At 49.8% G+C, this 19,851-nt stretch overlaps 1 protein-coding gene across 2 annotated transcripts in view; it reads left to right on the top strand.

The window, feature by feature from the left end:
* Litaf (lipopolysaccharide induced TNF factor) overlaps positions 1 to 13,832 on the top strand; it is a 36,060-nt gene extending 22,228 nt beyond the window's left edge. For both annotated transcript variants that reach the window (XM_052759474.1, XM_052759475.1), the window contains exons 2-4: positions 5,309 to 5,533; positions 8,792 to 8,948; positions 12,240 to 13,832. In XM_052759474.1, the coding sequence (XP_052615434.1) occupies positions 5,314 to 5,533; positions 8,792 to 8,948; positions 12,240 to 12,348 (486 nt within the window). In that variant the 5' untranslated portion in view covers positions 5,309 to 5,313 and the 3' untranslated portion in view covers positions 12,349 to 13,832. The remainder of the gene's footprint in view (positions 1 to 5,308; positions 5,534 to 8,791; positions 8,949 to 12,239) is intronic.
* Positions 13,833 to 19,851: the final 6,019 nt, after the last annotated feature.

Here is a 19,851-nt window from a genome sequence, read left to right as displayed (position 1 = left end):
CGTCTCAAGAGTGCACTCACTAGGGAGTGACAAAGGATGAAGACAAAGTCATAATAAATATGACGGTGGTGTGAGGCCCTCAACTCTCCCCAACAAAATCTTATTTCCTAATTTTAGTTTCTCTTGTTAGGCAGAAATTAAATTATATCTAATTAATTAATTGAGTTAAACATAACTTAATTATTCTGCTTGGGATGGAGTGGCAGTAAAGAAAACAGGCCTGAGTGAGAAGCCCTTCTCTGTAACACGTTCACTTGAGTCTCCTAGACACAGCCCTGCAGGCCAGAGATGACTGTCACCCGTGTGTCCCCATCCTCCCCGGTGTCATTTAAGATGCCATCTGCGGGCTGGAGAGATGGCTCAGAGGTTAAGAGCACTGACTGCTCTTCCAGAGGTCCTGAGTTCAACTCCCAGCAACCACATGGCGGCTCACAACCATCTGTAATGAGATCTGGTGCCCTCTTCTGGTCATACATGCTGTATACAAAATAAATAAATCTTTAAAAAAAAAAAAAAAAAAGATGCCATCTGCCCCAAAGTGGATCACTGAGGCCCGGACACGAGGGATTTTTAAGTGGTGGGTTTGGATAGGACAGGGGCATTCTCAAAACGGGCCCAGTCTCCAGTTCTTGCTTGTCTGCAGCGGAGGTGGGAGTTGGTTCCCCAATTTCAAGTCCTCTACAGTGTGTTAACACAAAGCCTGGCCTCAAAAGTGGCAAGAATTTTATTTAGGGTGGCCACACAGGGACATTGTGCCAAGCATGACTCTCTAGGCCACTGTTTCTCAACCTTACTAATGCTGCTGCCCTTTAATACAGTTCCTCATGTTGTGGTGACCCCCAATCTTAAAATTATTTTTTGTTGTTACCTCATAACTGTAATTTTGCTACTGTTATGAATTATAATGTAACTATCTGTGTTTTCTGATGGTCTTAGGCGACCCCTGTTAAAGTGTCCTTAGATCCCACAGGTTGAAATCTGTTGCTCTGGGCCCTTCTAAAGCAGAACCTGGAATGTCTAGGCAGCTGGCCTTGTCATCCCCCACATTCCGAATGCCACCCCTGAAGCCCGCCTCTCCACTCCACCTCTCACCTTTACGAAGTAGATGTGGAGTTAGGCATGGTATACCCCCTTAATCTCAGCATTTGGGAGGTGGAGACAGCTGGATCTCTGAGTTTCAGGCCAGCCAGGGCTACATAGTGAGACTGTCTTCAAAACAAAAAAAACAACCAAACAAGCAAGATTTGGACTTGACAGGTTTGTACAGGAATGCCTCCGTCCAAGTTTGGGACTTGCTAAGGACAGAGGAGTCCTTCCGAGATGGTGGGACAGCCACTCCAGCTCCCTGTGATTTCTTGGTGAATGCTGGGAGAAGGTGAGTCTGAAAGATCTTAACGACAGTTAAACAATGGGGAGGAAGGAAAGGTACAGCCGTATTTCCTCCACACAGCTCCCAGTAACTATGGCAACCAGATTCTGTCAGGATCACCTGACTCAACTAGTGTGGCCACTCGACGGCCCAGGGCCACCAAAGAGGTGTTACAAGGCTGGACTTCCTTTAGACAAACAAAATTAATTTATTTTGCGAGCGGCGGGGCACACTTACGTCATGGCTAGCTTTGGTGTGGAGGTCAGAGGGCAGCTTGCAGGAATCGGTTCTTTCCCCGACATGTGGGTGGAGGAGCCAGCCTTTGGGGCAAGCGCCCTTTCCGTCTCAGCCCTTTGCTGGCCTTTGCTTTTCTTTCTTTTGGTAGAATTATAAATGCGTTTATGCATCTGTTGGATCCAAAAGCAGTGCCCTGGAGAGACAGGGTTTGTCTGCATTTTCCGGAAGATTCAGTCTGAGCACGTGAATGTGACTCAGTTCATGAGAGTGTGTGTGAGGGATCGGGGAGTCAAGGCCCTACTCTCCAGGCCAAGAAGTTCGTCCCCTTTCTTCCTTTGAAGGTGATGGTGAGAACCCCACCCCCCTCATCCCCAAACCTGGAGGTCAATTCTTTTAAAATGCAGTATAAAGCCAGGCATGGTGATCCAGGGCTGTAATCCCAGCCCCTGGGGAGCTGAGGAAGTGGCAAGTCACGGGTTCTAGACCAGCCTGGTCAACACAGAAGTCTTGTCTCAAGATGATCAAAATCAAGTGCAGGTACCAGGACGACTCTCCAGCTGGAGGAGTCAGCTCAGCTGGTGGTCCCAGGCCAGCTTCACAGCTGTACGCCCTTCCTCCCCCCAGCACATTGACCCCCATGCCCCACCCCCCTGCCAGGGGCAATTTTAGGATTTCTGAACACACCATCTTGTAATTTTTTACGTGTCCTAATTTTCATAGTAAATCTTTGAAGCAGGTTTGTGGCTGGCTGTTCTTGAACCAGGAAAGGACAGCGCGTCCCTCACATCCGTCCCTCCCATGGCAGGATAATGTCTGCTACTGCCAAGCAGGAACTGCATTACCTCTCTGTCAGGAGTTTCTGCAGGCTGGGTCAGTGCTCGAAGCAGATGGGGTGGGGTAGATCATCTTCCAGATGATCAGCCTGTCACCTTGCCTCTGCATTTCTTTTCCTGTCAGAGGAAACCCACAGAGCATCTCAAACTGCTTGTGGGCCCTGTCTCATTCTTTTGGTCTTTTTATTTCTAGCTCTGAAGTGGTTTTCACAGCACGCTCCTGTGATCTTCTGAATCCCCCTTCCTTCCCTCCTGGAGAACTTGGTGCCTTCTTCTCCCTGCCACCTACCTGCAGGGCTTCTGGTTTGCTTCGTGTAAGATGTCGTCTTGAACCATGTAGCTCACTTCAAGTTCTTCCATAGCTGTGCTCTTAAAAAGACACCGATGGAGCTGGAATTAGCTTAATTCCATGTGTAACTAACATTGAACATGTAACCAGTGTTTAAGTTGCTGATGGGCTGTCTTACGTTAGTCTTGTGTAGTAAGTTTTTAAAATCTAGGCTGTACTTTACTTCGACATCCTACCTGATATTGGATGTTAATTTTGTTTTTTTGCTTTTGTTTTTTTGAGACAGAGTTTCTCTGTGTAGCCCTGACTGTCCTGGAACTCTCTCTGTAGACCAGGCTGGCTTTGAACTCAGAGATCTTCCTGTCTCTTCCTCCTAAGAGCTGAGATTAAAGGCGTGCGCCACCACTGCCCAGCAGATGTTAATTTTTAAATACATATTTATTTATTTATTTATTGATGGTGGGCATACATTGGTTAATTAATTTATTGGGAGTGGGCACACATCTATGTATGTATGTATGTATGTATGTGTCTATCTGTCTGTCTGTCTATCTATCATCGGTGGCCAGCACATATGCCAGGACATGTCTGTGGAGGGAGGCAGGAGAGCACAGTTTGCAGGAACTGGGTCTTTTTCTTCACCATGTGGGTCTTGAGGACTGAACTCGGATCATCACACTTAGCGTGAAGCACCTTTACCTGGCTGTTTTACCAAGCACCCCACCCCCAGCCCTTGCTTCTTGCCGGCACACTTTGAAATACCCTTCTGAACCTCTTCCTGCAGCACGGCCCGTCTCTTTGCTTCCCACACATTCTGCAGCAGGAGCTGGTTTCTATGGATGGAGGTGTCAGGACCGCCCAGCCCTGATGCCATAGCACACCGTCCTCAGTCCTGGCTGCCCATGTCTCCTGAGACAGGCTTGAATAACTCTGCTAAAGCTGCAGAGCCTGTCCTGTCTGGTTGGGAAACAGGCACACAAAGGACGGCCCTGTGTCCCACCGAAGCTGCCCCATGACTGCACCAGCAGGCCAGGGCACAGCCTGGGTCCCGGAATATGATTCTGGGCAGGTAGCAGTCCAGGCAGGTAACAGTTCTGCCGGGGTCGGAAACCTTCTCCCTCACTTGAAGGCACTCTATCCCTAGCTGCCCTGGGGTTCCACTTTCCAAACAAGAAGTACTGTGATGGGGGTAACTCTGGGGCTGTTTTGAGACAGGATCTTGCTGTGTATCCCAGGTTGTTATGTATGTAGCCAATGATGGCCTTAAACTTCTGATCCTCCTGCCTGTCTCTCTGCCTCTCAAGTACCGAGATTACAAATATTTGCTGCCCTATCATGTTTTTGAAATGTTGGGGATCAAGCCCTGGGCCTCACGCATGCTAGGCAAGTGCTTTACCAACAGAGCCTCAGCTAATATGCTGAATTTTAAGATAAAAAAATGATGTGTTTGTTTGTTTTGCCGGTACACATCTATGCATCACATACGTGCCCTGTCTGCAGAGGCCAGGAAGAAAACACCAATCCCCCAGAACTGGAGTTTCCGGTGATTGTGAGCCTCATGTGACTCCTGAAAAAGCAGTCCTCCTTTACAAGGAGGCAGCCTAGGACTGGAGTGATGGCTCAGTGGTTTGAAGAGCATACATTGCTCTCCCAGAGGATCTGAGTTCAGGCCCCAGCATCCATGGCAAGTGGCTGAAAACTGTCTGTCACTCCAGCTCCAGGGCGTCTCATGACCTTTTCTGGTACTGCACTCACACATGTACAGAAACACACACAATTAAAAAGAAAGATTTTAAGAGTAAATAAAAAAGAGGCAGATTCATTGGGCACTTTGTTATGTAGCTGAGGTTGTCCTTGAACTTGCCTCTTCCTCCCCAATGCTGAGGTTACAGTGTGGACCACCATACCCTGCACACACATTCACTTTGAAAACAAACACAACGAAACAACATAAACGGTCAAGTCTCGGTTGTACAAATTGAGTTTTTATAAAGTGAAAAAGACTCTTGTAACAAAGGAGAGCATGGCCAGCCTTTTAAAACGCCCTTCCTGCCCCCTTCTAGGTTTCTCCCCCCGATATTGGATGCCATGTGTTTTGGGGCACCAGGTTTTACTCACACCTTCTCATGGTTGGTATTTCAAAGCTGCCATCACTTCCGTCACTCATGACACATTGGTTTATCAGAAGAAATGCTGGTTTGGAGTGTGTGGCCTGAGGGAGCTCCTCAGAGGCAGCTCGGGAGCGTCCAGTCATCCGGGCCAATAACTTACTTTTTGTCTCTGCTTGAAAGGCCCTTGTGAAGTTGGTAGCCTCCTTGGTTGTTCTGTTTGCCAGATTAGAGATTGAAAACTTGTTCTGTGGGGAATGGGCAGGGGGTACGGGAACATCTTCTTTCTCCCTGCTCCCTTTAGAGTTGTTTTTGAGACAGAGTCTTAAGTAGCCCAGGCTGGTCGCCAACACTTGTTGACAGTGGGGGATGATCTTGAATGTCTGCTCCACCTCCCCAGCACTGGGGTCTCGGGCATGCGCCACCCCCAGGTCAGGTGACCTCCTTACGGTGTCTTCTGCCTTTGCTTTAGGTAAAATGTCGGCTCCAGGACCTTACCAGGCGGCTGCAGGCCCTTCTGCAATGCCCACTGCACCCCCAACCTATGAAGAGACAGTGGGTGTCAACAGCTACTACCCAATGCCCCCAGCACCTGTGCCGGGGCCAGCCACAGGGCTCATCGCAGGCCCAGATGGGAAGGGCATGAATCCACCTTCGTACTACACCCAGCCTGTGCCTGTTCCCAATGCCAATGCAAGTACGTATGTCCCCCAGTCCTCTTTGCAGCTCCTCAGTCACCAAGCCTGCGGACCCTGAGAGGTAGAGGACCGCAGTAAGGTGCCAAAGTGTCAAAGCCAAGTGACAAGCACTGTGACGTCCACCCCACCCTGGTTTCTCATCGGATATTTCAGATGTTCCATTGTTGAGGCCTGAAATTCCCCTATTATAGAACACATTTAGTGGCCGGCAAGACGGCTCAGTGGTTAAAGGTGCTGGCTGCTAAGCCTGAGTTTGCTCCCCAGGACTCGAATGTGGAAAGAACGGCTCCCCAAAGTTTCCCTTTGACCTCCACATACACATGCACAGACATTAACAATAAATGTAATCAAAATAAACAACGATAACAAAAATCCCCAGCAAAATATGTGGGATCCTCCACATGCGGTCTGGGCTCCCAGCACCTCACCACCCAGAGAACTTGGGAGTGGTAGTTTATGAGTTCAGAGCCAGGGGTGGATAGAGAACTCCTGTCCTGAGGCCAGCTGCGGCAGGAACAGGAGCAGGAAACAGTGCTGAGTGAGAAAAGGAGGCAAAGCTGCTGCCCCTCTGTTGGGCCGGGTCTCGCCTGGACCCTTGGAAGGTTTCTCCAGAGTCCTTGTCGTAAGAGTCCTCGCTGGCCAGGTGTGCGAGTGTGCACTACTCACCATCGTAAGCTGATGACAGCCATCTGAGAGAGCAAACCTGTGACTCAGACCAGCAGAGCTTGTCCCCTGCCCTTCTGTTTTCAGTTTTGTTTGTGTGTACCTGTGGAGGCCAGAGGTCAACCACAGGAGCTATCCACCTTGTTCTGTAAAAATGCGTGTGTGTGTGCGTGTGCGCGCGCGTGCGTGCGTGTGTGTGTGTGTGCGCGTGCGTGCGTGCGTGTGTGTGTTTGCGCGTGCTAGCATGTATGTATGTGCACCATGTTGCGTGCCTGACACACAAGAGGGCCCGAAGGAGCCTTGGATCCCCTGGGAATGGACTTGCAGGTGCTTGTGAGCCATCATGTGGGTGTGGGGACAGAACCCGAGCTCTGGAAGAGCAGCCACGGCTCTTAATGGCTGACACATCTCTCCAGCCCCCTTACTCACCTTTCTAATGGCTCGGTTTCCTCATCAGCGCGTCCCTGAGTTAGTGGGTCATTCTGTTAAAATTAACTTCCTGGGTCATCACCTGATAAGATACTGGTCATTGTGTCCAGTTCTGACTTCTTGGGGTGGAGAGTGAGCTAATAGCTTTTTGGAGACAGGGTATTACTATGTAGCCCTGTTGGTCTGGAGTTCAGTATGTAGACCAGGGTAGCCTCAGACTTCTGGTTTTATTATCTCTAATTCCTAAGTGTGTCACCATGCCCAATTTTTGAAATCCTGGGGGTTGCACATGCTAGACAACCACTCAACCAACTACCCATGTCAGTAGCCTGCTACTTTAGTCTCGTCGACCATCCTGTGATCAAGAAATAACTTATTCTTGAACCAAAGCAAAACTTCTGTATAACTGAAGTATGCTTCTTCCTGCTTTCTGGAAGCAGTCTTGGTGCTGGCGAGTGAATTCTCGGTAGATAGTCTCTGGTCCCCTAGCTCCAGGTTATGTAAATGACATCCCAAGGGCCTAGCAGTGGAGGGGGGTCACTGACAGGGATACAGCTGAAGCGGCCTCAGGACCTCTGTCACGGAGATTGTCTCCTGACCTCCATGAGTGTCTTCTCCTTGGCTCATGGCTCTCTTAGCAGTGTTTGACTTGTGTGTCAGCTCAGTTTGCTGGCTGTTTCCCAGTTGGCAAACTTCATACCATTATCATCAGGTGTCAGAGGCCAACCAGGAGTCGTGGTGTGTATCCCTCCCTCCTCTTAGCTTCTGGCAGCCAGGCTTGGCTAACACCCATCATGTCTCTGCCTCTCTAACCCCTTCTGCCAACCACCTCAGTAGAGCCATCTGCAGAGCTCAAGAAGTAGTTTGGGGACCCTGCTGCTCACGCTTGAGTCCGACCGCAAGGCCCAGAGCCTGGGAACTGGCATCTTCAGTAAGAACCCCACAGGACAGGTGCTCTAGGAGAGCCAGGACCCACCAAGAGGACACAAAGTCTTTCTTTATTTCTTTTTTTTTTTTTTTAAAGATTTATTTATTCATTGTGTATACAGAAGAGGGTGCCAGGTCTCATTACAGATGGTTGTGAGCCACCATGTGGTTGCTGGGAATTGAACTCAGGACCTCTGGAAGAACAGTCAGTGCTCTTAACCGTTGAGCCATCTCTCCAGCCCTCTTTATTTCTTTTTTATAGACTTTTAAAAACTCCTGAAAATCTGTCACTGTTTTCTATCTCCTTTTTTATTCTTTCTTTTCTGTATGTGGGTGTTTTAAATGTGCATGATACTTAGGAGGCAGAGGCAGGAGAATTGCCACAGATTCAAGGTCAGCCTGGTCCATGTAGTAAGTTCCAGGCTAGCCAGGACTACATAGGGAGGCCATGTTCCATCCCACCCCTTCCTAAACAGTGTGTACACACAGATTCAACACCGCATAAAATCTACCATTTGACTACATGGTAAGTCCAGAACTGAGGAGGCTGCTGAGGCAGGAGGATCACAAATTGAAAGATAGTGTGGGCTATCTGATGAGATTCTCATGATCACAAAAAAATGGAAAAAAAAATCAACCATTTTAATTATTCCATTTAAAAAATAGTACTTGTATTTAGAACATTTCATGAATATATATGTATGTATGTATGTTTATAGTATATATACTATGTATATTACATGCATATATATTTATAGTCTTGATCGTATCCACATTCATTCCCCTCTACCTCCCTCTGCCCTCCCCTCACTGTCCTCTTCCCAACTTCAAGTCCTTCCCACCTCTTGAAACATCTGAAAGTGCACCTCAGTGGTGTCGGGTAAACACACGTTGTCCACCTCCACTCTTAGTCTCTGAACCTTCCGTCTTCCCACCCCACCCCCTCACCCCCAGGCGCTGACTGCAGTGGGCTCCTGTAGGCATCTCTGGGGTCACCCGGTGCTTGTCCTTTGGTGACTGGCTTATTTCACTCAGCACAGTGTCCCTTTAAGGCTGAGCTGTGGTTGTCCAGGCAACTACAGTTTACTTATCCTTTCATCCTTGGGAGCCACAGGTGATTTAGTGACAGCGTTATGAGCTTGGGTTCTGGGGTACCTGCTGTAACTCTGGTTCTCGTGTGGACAACAAGCGAGCGCTCCTGTCCCTGTTCACTGACCAGTGTTGTCTTCTACCATCAGTTGCCGTACAGACAGTGTATGTGCAGCAGCCCGTCTCCTTTTATGACCGCCCTGTCCAGATGTGCTGTCCATCCTGCAGCAAGATGATCGTGACTCAGCTGTCCTACAATGCCGGCGCCCTCACCTGGCTGTCCTGTGGCAGTCTGTGTCTGCTGGGGTGAGTGTACCCACTTAGCCCCTGGAGGGTTCCCACTATGCGGTGATTGATATTCAGTGTGTGTGTGTGTATGAGCGTGGAGGCCGAGGTTAGCTGTTTGACTTGTCTTTTGAGACAAGCGCTCACTGCTCTTAGACCTGCCAAGTGGGTTAGGGTTGGCTGAACAGTGAGCCCTGGAGAGCCCTCTGTCTCGACTTCCCAACCCCAGGATTGCAAGCTGGTTCCTTACCATCTCACAGACAGTTTTAAAACCACTTCCCTTTTTCTTCTTTGTGTGTTCATGGACGTGTACCATGGTGCACATGACGAGGTCAGAGGACAACTTTCAGTGGTCGGTTCGCTTCCACCTCTTGGTTCAGGGGACTTGAACTCAGGTCCTCATGCCTGCAAGGCAAGTTCCTTACTGACTGTGCTATCCCCCAGATTCCTGTAGGAATTTTTTTCTTCTGTTTTTATGATACTGGGCCCAGCAGCAGCACTCAGGACCTGCATGCTAGGCTAGTTCCCTGTCTACACACCCTCAGCCTGTGTAGGATGCTCAAGGCTGAGCATGGTGGCATACTCCTGTAATTTCAGCACTAACAGGAGGTGAAGGCAGGAGGAGTGAAGATTTGAAGGCAGCCTTGGTTACAGAGTGAGACCTTGTCTCAATAAAACACAAAACAGGACTGGTCAGATGGCCCAGCAGTTAAGGGTGCTTGTCACCAAGCCTCACAATCTGGGTTTGATCCCCAGAACCCACACAGAGAGACCTGACTCCCAAAAGTTGTCCCCCAACGTCCACATTTGTGCTGTGACACATAGGTATTCACCTCTACACAATGAATGAATGAATGTGAAAATTAAAAATGAAAGGCTGGAGCAACACCCCTGGGCTTGGCTTTCTAGACGTTCATACTGCCCCCTCCCCACAGGGCAGCCACCAAAAATTACCCTGGATCTGCAGGGTGCCTCCAGGTGGGAACTCCGCTCAAACACATGTGGAAATCACCTGGCATGTTCATGTAGAGACCCACGGAGCAGCTGTTCACATCTGCAGAGGGTGGGATCCTCGGGCTTCTTTTCTTCTAGAATTTCATGACCTAAATAATAATTTTTACGTGACCCTGAGCGAAGCTTCAAACACTCTGTACACTAACACACATTATGGGCCTCTCCTCAGCCATGCTTCTCCCTTAAAACCCTGCTATTTTCCCGTTGCCTGTGCAGGGGATTACATAAATATTTATGTCTGCCCTGGTAATAGCAGGAGCCTCACCCTTTCTGGCCCATGTCCACTTAGAAAGCCACTGCTACATGCGTTTTCCTGGAAGAGCAGGTACCTCAGCTGCTAGGTGACTGGCCCACATCTCCTCACTGTCTGCTTGTGACTTTAGGTGGAGAAGGAAAAACATTGTTCTTTATTTCAAAGGAAGCCCTCAAGCCTCTGCTCTCTGAGGAAGAAGTGGTCTACGCAGGCCTGTCCACCCATCCTTCTGTCTTGCCTATGCGGCTCCATTGTGGACTCTAATAACATCCATCCTCTGGGCAGACAAGGCTTAAATAAAAGTTCATTGCTAACCAGGTCTGCCATCCCAGCACTTAGGTGTGAGGCAGGAGGATCACAAGCTTGGGCTCTGCCTGGGCACCTGAGTGAGACTGTCCACAAAGTAAAAAGAAAGCCGTGCATAATGGCACACACCTGCACTCCCAGCATGCCGAGGCTGAGGCAGGAGGATCAGTAGTTTAAGGGCAGCCTCCAGCACCAAGGGTGTTTGAGGCTAATCTGGGCTACATGAGACCCTGTTTTCACGGCTTTGAGATATTTGTATTAAGACTACCTTTTGTCTTTGAAACTGGGTTGGGGCACAAGGTCAGCCTCGCCTGAGCCAACTGCTGAAGTGGAAGCTGGCTTTCTGCCTCTTTTATTTCCCAACTTTTTAATTATTTGGAGACATGGTCTCACTATGAATCAGATTCCCTCAAGACAGATGACTTCCCTTCTCTGTGTTTGAGTACCCACATCTGTCTCCTGGGGGTGTGGTGAGGATGAGGTCCGTGTATCTGGGGTTACAGGGACCTCACAGGTGAGAGGAGCGAGCAGGCAGCAGTGTTCCTACCATGGGTCCGAGGCTGTAGGAAGTCCCTTCTGTGTGCAGAAGATGGCTGTTAGGAGGGTCATGTGGGGAAATGGATTTCCTGGTCACTGGAACGCTGAAGACAACTTTGTCCCCAGGCAAAGCTCAGCCCACTCCTGTTTGGATGCTGCCAGCCTCGTTTGTTGGCTCTTCATGGTCATGCTACCAGGAGGGCTGAAGAGCAGGCGAAACGCAGGCCATGTGGCCGTCTAACATGTCCAATACGTGGACTGTGGTCCTTTACAAAGCAGTTTGCCAACCCTCCTCCCCCTCCTCCCCCTCTTCCTCTCCCCCTTCCTCCTCCTCCTCTCCCTCCTCCCCCTCTTCCTCTCCATCCTTCTCGTCCTTCTTTGATATAGGGTCTAGTGTAGCTCAGGCTGGCCTTAAAGTCACAGTGTACCCAAGGATGTCCTTGAACTCCTGATCCTCCTGCTGGGATTATAGCCCTACACCACCATGTCCGGTTTGATGTGGTGTGTGGGGTGGAACCCAGGGCTTTGTGCATGGCAGTCCAGCACTCTACCCACTGAGCTACAGCCTCAGAATGCTCCTCCTAAGGTTTTTTTTTCAGTGCTGAGGCTAGAGCCCAGCCCTCCCACATGGTGGGCAAGTGCTCCACCACTGAGCTGCATCTGAGGGCTGCTGCTCTGTTGCTTTTTGAGTCTCACTGTGTAGCCCAGGCTGGCTTTGAACTCAAAATCTTCCTGCTTCTGTCTTTCTAGTGAGAGGATGGCAGGTATGTACCACCATGCCTGGCTCTACCACATGTCATCTTTACTCTGTGTGGCATATCTTTTTGAGAGGATACCATCTTTGGGTGTAGGGGCCACCTAGAGTTTCCAGCGTGGTCCTGTATCAAGATACTTAATTACTTTTGCAAAGACCCTCTCCCTTCCTTTTTAAGTCAGGGTCTCATGTACCCAACTCACCAGGGAGTCAACAATGACCTTGAACTCCTGCTTCTCCTCCTCTCTCCTGAGTGCTGGGGTTATAGGCTCGCACACTTGATATTGGGGATCAGATGCTGGGCTTCGTTCATGCAGGGACAAATTCTACCAGCTCAGGTCTTCAGCTCCACGCCAGCCCACCAAAGACCCTTCAGGAGGTTCCAGCACAAGGATGTGAACCCATGTTTGGTGTTGGTGACGTGTTCCTTCTGTCTCTGTCCTCCCAGGTGCATCGCTGGTTGCTGCTTCATCCCGTTCTGTGTAGACGCCCTGCAAGACGTGGACCATTACTGCCCCAACTGCAAAGCGCTCCTGGGCACCTACAAGCGCTTGTAGGACTTGGCCAGCCAGCCATAGGGGAGATGGTAGATCCTGCTACCGGAAGTCACCTGACCCTTGCCCAGCTCACCCAGAAGAGGCCCCTTCCTTGATTTCATCTCTTCATGGGCTCCATCTTCTTGTCTTTTGCAGGGTGGAAAAGGTCAAAAAAGTAACAAACCTCCAAACCCCAGAAACTGCTGCTTGGAGTTGTGCCCTGCAAAGACGTGGACCTTGATGTTTCAAAGGCTTACAGCCTGCCCAAGTCACCCCCACTAACTGTGGTTGTTACCCCATTTACCTCGCCACTGATTTGCCATTGGCTGGCTCCTCTTCCTCGTCAGTGGTGGCGGTCTCAAACCCGGAAGCCAGTCTGCCTTATTCTTTGCTGTTGGTCTGATCTTGTCTGTCTCTCCCCATCCCTGATGGCAGAGACCCCGCCTTAAAGACTCTGTGGTTCTGTAATTGCAGACTTCTCTGGCACTCAGAGTCACTTTAATTCCATAGGTTTTTGTTTTGTTTTCCAAGTGCACAGAAGGGCTGCCGACACCCACCAGACACATACAGAGAAGGTCACAAGTACAAAATAAAAAGAACAGTCAGGCTGGGTTTAATCACACGCGTCCTGTCTCAGCCCTGCTTCTGTGTGGTGGGGGTGGGGGGGTCTTCTTCCTCGCAGTTTCTGTGAGCTCCTTTTGTTCTTAAAACACACGTGGAAGTCACTGGCAGGGAGACATTTCTACAATAGCTTTTGTGATCGTCATACAGCCCTCATTTTTTCATTTGCTGGTGTGATTTTAGTTGGTTTTGTTTTAGTTTTTGATATGCAGTCTGGCTTTGTTGCCCAGCCCAGCCTTGAACTCCTGGGTTCAAGTCCATCCTTCAGTCTTCGCCTCTCAAGTGCCCAGGGCTCTGGACACGTGCCGCGGCACCTACTGGGCGTTTGTTTTGTTTTCCAACAAATAGGTAATTTCATCTACTGCCTGCATGGATTTGTGTGGTTTTGAAAACCTTGTCTATGTGGGGTCTCTTTGAGGGGATGAGGGGGTCTCTATCTGAGCCCGTGATACAGTGCTGAGAGCTTGGCCAGAGAGCCTGAAGCATGGCTTTGTTTTTTAGAGATGAGCTGCTTGTGTGGCACCAGCATGGTCTTCAGTTTCAGCGGACCAGGTGGGAGGACGCCAAAGACAAGTCAGGGCTCTTTCTAGGTGACCACTCTGTCGTGTGTAGCGTTGACAGAGCGCAGCCAGCTTTTCAGGAGACCCTGTCTCCATCCCGAACCCACACAGAACTGCTGCAGACAGTAGTGTGTGAAGTCAGCCCGACCCTGCACGGCCTGTTGGTTAAGATGCAGTCCTAACCATTCTCTGAGCTGCTCATGCAGTGATCCAGAGAAACTAGCCATCATGTCTGCAGTGACTTATGGGTACCATATACGACTTTGGTGTTATCTGCTTTTAAACAAATAAAATCTTTGGTCACTCTTGGTGAACGATTCAGTTCACCTGCTGTGAAGAAAGGCCTTGTGTTGTGTTTCCAGGCACTGCCCAAAGAATCTTAAGTTGCTCTGTTACACTAGAAAATCCTTCGTGACCCACACCTCAGGCTTGCTGAACATTCGGCCACAGCAAGATGACCGTTGCTAACAGTGGCGTTCGAAGGTTTGGCTGTTGGGAGCCCACAGGCGTCATCCATGGCAGCAAGCCACAGCTTTCAAGTTTGAATAAAACACCGAGGAGAAAGCTGTCCTCATTCATTCTCTGGACAAAACCCCCCTTGTTCATTGACTGGGGCGGTTGTGGGATGCTGGGAGAGGGGGGTACCAAGCCAGGAGTGGGGGTGCCAGTTCTTCCTCTCTCCCACCTGTGGTGACATGTTGGAAGGTGTGAGGAGAGTCAAGTCATTTAGTCGTGGCTTGTATTGCCACTGAAACCCTATTTATGTTCTTGTGAAATCACTGCTCATGGGATCTCAGTGTGTGCTTTTCTTTACTTTGGTCAAGTTCAAGTCTTTGTAGTTAGAAGTTTGGCTGTCACTGTGATGTGTAACTGATCTCAGCTGGTACTAATTACACATGCAGAGTTTTCCAAACAAGGACCCTGTGTCAAGGACTAAAATAGGTATTGTACAGAGTTTAATGCCAGATGGCTACATACTTTTGTGAATTTAGACCCTCCTGTCACTGTTTCTTGGGGGCTGGATAAGTAATCTAGGCTAGCTGGCCCCTGAGATCCACAGGTCTGCATAGCAGCCTCTGCCTCTTAGCTGACAGTCACCATACATCCTAGGCTTCCTCTTACCACACCCCAAAACAAGATGGAAGCTGAATGAAAAAAAGGACGACTGCTCCTGAGTTGGCTGGAGGAGGTTTATTATAGATTTGTAGGAAAGCATAGCCAGAGGTAGGTGCCTCTGGGAGAGAGGGGGATCAGGTGCAGCAGCCCGGAGGCCCAAAGAGTAGACGAAAGGGACCAGGTAACCTAAAAATGTCTGGACTATATGGGGAAGGACAGCCCAGCCCCTGGGCTGGAGACTTCTGGGGTAGAGAGTGAGGTATCCCAGCATACCCTGTAACAGGTGGGGACTGTGGGATGCAGGGAGAAGCTGGCTGCGGGGGGGGGGGGGGGGGGGGGGGGGGGGGGGGCAGCTGTTTGTCCAGTTTGAGACCTAAGGAGCCCTGTGTGGGGATTCTGCACAGACTGTCCAAGAAGGGGACTTGAACTTGGTTGTCCTCAGTGTTCACTGCCTTGCCTGCTTATACGGAGAGGTGGATGTTTCCTGGTAAGCCTATTGGTGGAGAAGAGAGACCAAGTGAAGCCATGGCCACAACCAGGAGGTCGATGCAGGAAGTGTTGACTGTGGCTTTCAGTCATTTTCTGCTCTTAGGCCACCGCCTTTGACATGCAAGACTGGGTGGGTGTGACAGCATCTCTCTGAGGGTGCCATGATCTGATCTCTGCCATTTCCTCCCTGCTCTTTATTGCCTATCCCTCCCTTACTATTAGGGATTGAACCCAGGGCCTCGCTCACCCTAGGCAAGCGCTTTGTACTGGACGAGGCCAGACTACTGCAGTCCTAGGGAGTTCAGCTGCACCTGTGCGAAGCTCATCCAGCTGCGCCGGCTGCTGACTGTCTACCCGCACCCCATGGCGGGGTGGGGAGGGTCCTGAGACCTTCACCTGACAGCTCCAGCCACTCCTTACCTCCCGTTGTTTGTGTGTAGCCTCAGGGAGATCTGGAGGCCCAGAAAGACTAGGGGCAGGGTCTCTGTCGGTGTGCCTATGGGGAAAACCTAACTCTGGTGTGATAACGACTTCCTTTGCAACTTTATGAGGAGGAGAAACCTTGTTCGTGGCCCCTTGCCTGTGCTCATAAGGAGTTCCAGGAAGCTCATTATGTCCTCAGTGAACTTTGTTGGAATCCTGCCTTGACTTGTCATCTTGGGAGGAGAGGTAGACCTTGCTTATGTCCTCACTGGAAGGAATTTCAGTAACACTGTGATGTCTCGACACTTTGGTTTGACTATTTATTGGTTTTTCTGTTTTGTTTTGTTTTTGAACTGAGTTGTGGTACACAATTCAGGCAAGCAGGGAAGCTCTGGGAGGAGCTTTTCATCTCACCCCCTCCCACAACCCAGTGCTAGGATCTAAGACACCCCCCCACCTCACCCCACCCAGAGCATGCAACCACAACCCCAGTGCTGGGACCTCACCCCCTCCCACACCCCAGTGCTGGGACCTCACCCCCCTCCCACAACCCAGTGCTTTGACGAGACGCATCACCACTCCTGGCTGCTTTGAAAGATTCTAGAATGCAGAAGAGGGCACATAGCAAGACCGTGGGGGTGGGGGAACTTGAGAATGCTTTCCTAAGCTGTAATTTGCATTTTGTGTTCGTGCCTGAAATTAAAGCAGTAGGAAGAATGCTCATCCCAGGCCAAATGGGAGGTACTGGCTGGGGACTCAGCCTTCCACAGGCCTCGACCTAAGACAGTCATGTCTGGCTGAGTGTCTCCATGTGTGCCTTACTGGATGAGTGAATGTAGGTGTGAGTATAGTGGGTGGGGTCTGTTAAGTAAGCTTTTCTAAAATGGACAGGGTAGGCCTGTGCTCGAGCTTTGGGGGAGGGGTGTGTATGTGGCAGTGGGGTGTCTCTGATGACAGTAACATGGCCAGCTCACCAGCTGCACCCTAGGATCAGCTGTTTGTGACCACTGGCGCATGATGACAGGGTCCTTCCTGTGACGCTGAGAGCCGTTCTGTGGTTGACTTGGCTTAGCATTCTCTGCTCTGCTGCTGTTCCAACTTCGTGTTCTTTTGTTTGTTGGTTGGGTGGTTTTTGTTTTTCGGACAGGGTTTCTCTGAACTCACAGAGCTCCCTCCACCTGGCTCTGCCTCCCAAGTGCTGGGATTAAAGGCGTGCGCCACCGCTGCCCAGCATGTTCTCTTGCTTTATGTGCAGCTTGCCATGTGCCTGGTAGTCATGAGTGGGTGCAGGCCTCCACGTAAGACAGTTGGGAGTGTGTCTGTCTGTCTGTCTGTCTGTAGAGGGAGGGACAGGGCTGTTTGCTCTAGATCTGAAGACCAATCCCCATGAGAGAAGTTGACAGGATGCCTTGCTGATGTGGGGACTAAAGGGTGCTTGTGCATGCTCCTGGCTTTCCCTACTTTCAACCTCCCAGTGTAGCCCAGAGTCCCACCCATGGCCCGACATCGTTGTGGGACATTTGATCTCACTGTGACCCCTGAGACTGTGTTCATAAAGTTCCGTGAATAAGGGGCGGAGCCAGAGACTAATTGACAAGAATTAGTCATAGAGACCATGGAGGACCCACATAGGAATAGAAAGGCCCAAGAAGGAGTAGGGAAGGACTCGGAGATTCAAAGACATTTTGTTGGCCCTTTTTCATCTGGGAAGTGTGGGGAGAAGGTCAGCTGGTTGATCCTCTGCCACTTCTGTGATCTATCAGGTTTTCATCCCAATATCTGACTCCTGAGTCTTTATTGGTAACAGAGCAACTAACATAACACAGCATGACATAGTGGGAAAGACTTGCTGGGCCAGGCCAGTGCTCTTAGCCTCAGTTGTACACAGAGCCTGGGGGACCCCCACACTCCTCTAGTGGTATGACTTTTAGACCTGGTACCACAACCCAGTTCAAAAACAAAAGCCATTTCCACAGTGTCAAATTAAAGCAAGCTGTATTTAGAAGTGTACAAGGGACTGGCCAGATGACTGCCTCCCCAAGTTGGGGTTTCCGAGAGCAGCCCCTCACTGGCTTTTGGGGTCCCTTTTATGGGGAAGGGTTAGGGTTGATAGAATAACTGTTGAGTAAATTGGTTGTTAGGACCTAGACAGAAGAGTGGGGACTCGGGGCTCAAGGCTGCCTGTGGGGTATGAGCACAAGAACATGTCATATGGAAGGGGAGTCATCACGGTATTCAGGAGTTTAGCAAGGCTAAGAGGTGGGCATACATCATGGGGTCACAAGTTAAGCGTAGGATGAAAAACATTGCCGGATACATTAGGCTTAGGAAACAGAAACTTATTCTTGTAAGGTATGGAGACTTAGTAACAATGTATGACAATGTGGCTCCTTAACAACACCGTGACTCCTGTCTTGGCTTCACATGACCAGTGTGGGCTAGCTGCCACAGAAATTGCTTTCATTGTATTTTTTCTGTAATTGGAAGGGAAAATGCCTAAATGTGACCACAACAAGCCTTCCTGCCGGCTGAGGAGCTGAGCTACCTCCAGCCCTGTGTGGTGATAACGAGTCCTGCTTGGGCTAGCTCACTTTACAGCAAACAGTACTGAAGAATTAGCAATAGTGCCTTGGTCAGTTTTGGTCACTTGTGCCCGCCCCTTCTTGTTTTCTTTGTCTTTCTTTTCTTTTTGAGACAGTCCTGTAGCCCATGCTGGCCACGAACTTCCCTGTGGCTATGTAACCAAGAACGACCTTGAACTTCTCATCTGCCTGCCTCACTTCCCCAGCCCGGGATACAGGTGAGCATCCTTTGCCAGGTTTATGGGTTCTGGAGGTGGAACTAGAGCCTCGGAACATGCTAGGCAAGCACTCAACCAGCAAACTGATGTGCAGCCCTTCATGGTTGACTTCTGTTTGGGACCGGATAGTGTTCACAGAGCATGGATCTTTCTGTGAGCACTGACTGGGTATGTGCCATGTTCCAGGATGCAGCAATGAGCATGAGGGAAGGCTCTTGTGCCATCAAAACGACGCCACGGACCTAAGAGATGTCTCAGGGTTGCTGAGCTAGACAACCTCAGGTCAGTCCCTGGACTCACAGGGTGGAAGGAGAGAATCGACTCCTGCTAGTTGTCCTTCGGCCTCCACACGTGCACCATGGCACACACTCACAAATACGATAAATAGATGTAAGAAGAAGGTGTTTAAAAAAAGAATGCCATCACTTCCACCTCACTTTATGATGACAACAATCTCACTTGTAAATGCATACTGAGATGCCGTCAATCCTGCCAAGAACTCAGCTTCCAAAAAGAAAGGCAGCCTTCAGTGGCACTTACAAATAAAACAAGGGGACTTGAAGTAGCTGTGCATGCTCGGCATGTTGGAACTGTTCACAGCAGAGGGACTGCAGACTCTAGAATTCACCCAGGGCTACTTAGAATGCAGGTCGGCACCATGGCTGCATCGTTCTGTGTTGTTGGGGTGACTGTGAGCTGTGGGAGGGATGTTCAGCAGCCTCCTGAGTCTCTACCCAATAGTCTCCCATCAGTTGTGGTTAAAAAATATCTACCTTCAGACATTGCTCAGTTCCCCCATATGGGACAAAATCACTCTGGAGCCCCAGCAAAGTGCAGAATCCACAGCCAGCCCTTCCACATTTAGGACTGGGTATCCCTGCCTGGCGTGAGCTTGTGGTTAAACACATGGTAAGTCCCAAAAAAGGAAACAAGTGTCCACACCCCATGGTGTGGGTGAGTCTCAAAAAGCCAGATGTAAGAGGCCGTATACCTAAGACAACTTGAAATGCACAGAGCAGTGCTGGAGATGTGTGTATGCTTACCCAGGATGCACAAAGCCCTGGGTTTCATTCTTGGCACCACGCAATGCACGCCTGTAACCTGGGCCCTCAGGAGCTGGAGGAAGGAAGATCATAAATTCAAGGCTGCCCATGACTATATAGAAAACTTGGGGTCAGGCTGGGCTACATGGGACCCTGTCAAAAGAAAAAAGGAAGGAAGGCGCACACATAAGACAGGCAAATCCAGAGGCCAGCACTGGGGAGGCAAGCGGGGCAACACTCTCCCTGGATACGGGGTATCCCTTGGCAGTGACAGCAATGTCTTGAGTTAGATAAGAGGGTGTGACTGTATTACACCGTGAGACCTTGGGTTCAATCCCCTGTGCTAAATACACCAAGTCCTAGAATTTACTGTAACAATTAATACAAAGGGGTAGAGTGAAGTGTGAATGCAGCAGAAATAAAAATAGGTATTTAAGGAAAACAGCAACCATTGACAAGGTAAAGAGACTTC

Source organism: Peromyscus californicus, unplaced genomic scaffold (assembly GCF_007827085.1).
Source record: "Peromyscus californicus insignis strain IS unplaced genomic scaffold, ASM782708v3 Scaffold_3__1_contigs__length_106647218, whole genome shotgun sequence".
Classification (NCBI taxonomy): domain Eukaryota; kingdom Metazoa; phylum Chordata; class Mammalia; order Rodentia; family Cricetidae; genus Peromyscus; species Peromyscus californicus.
This window is presented reverse-complemented; position numbering and strand designations above follow the sequence as displayed.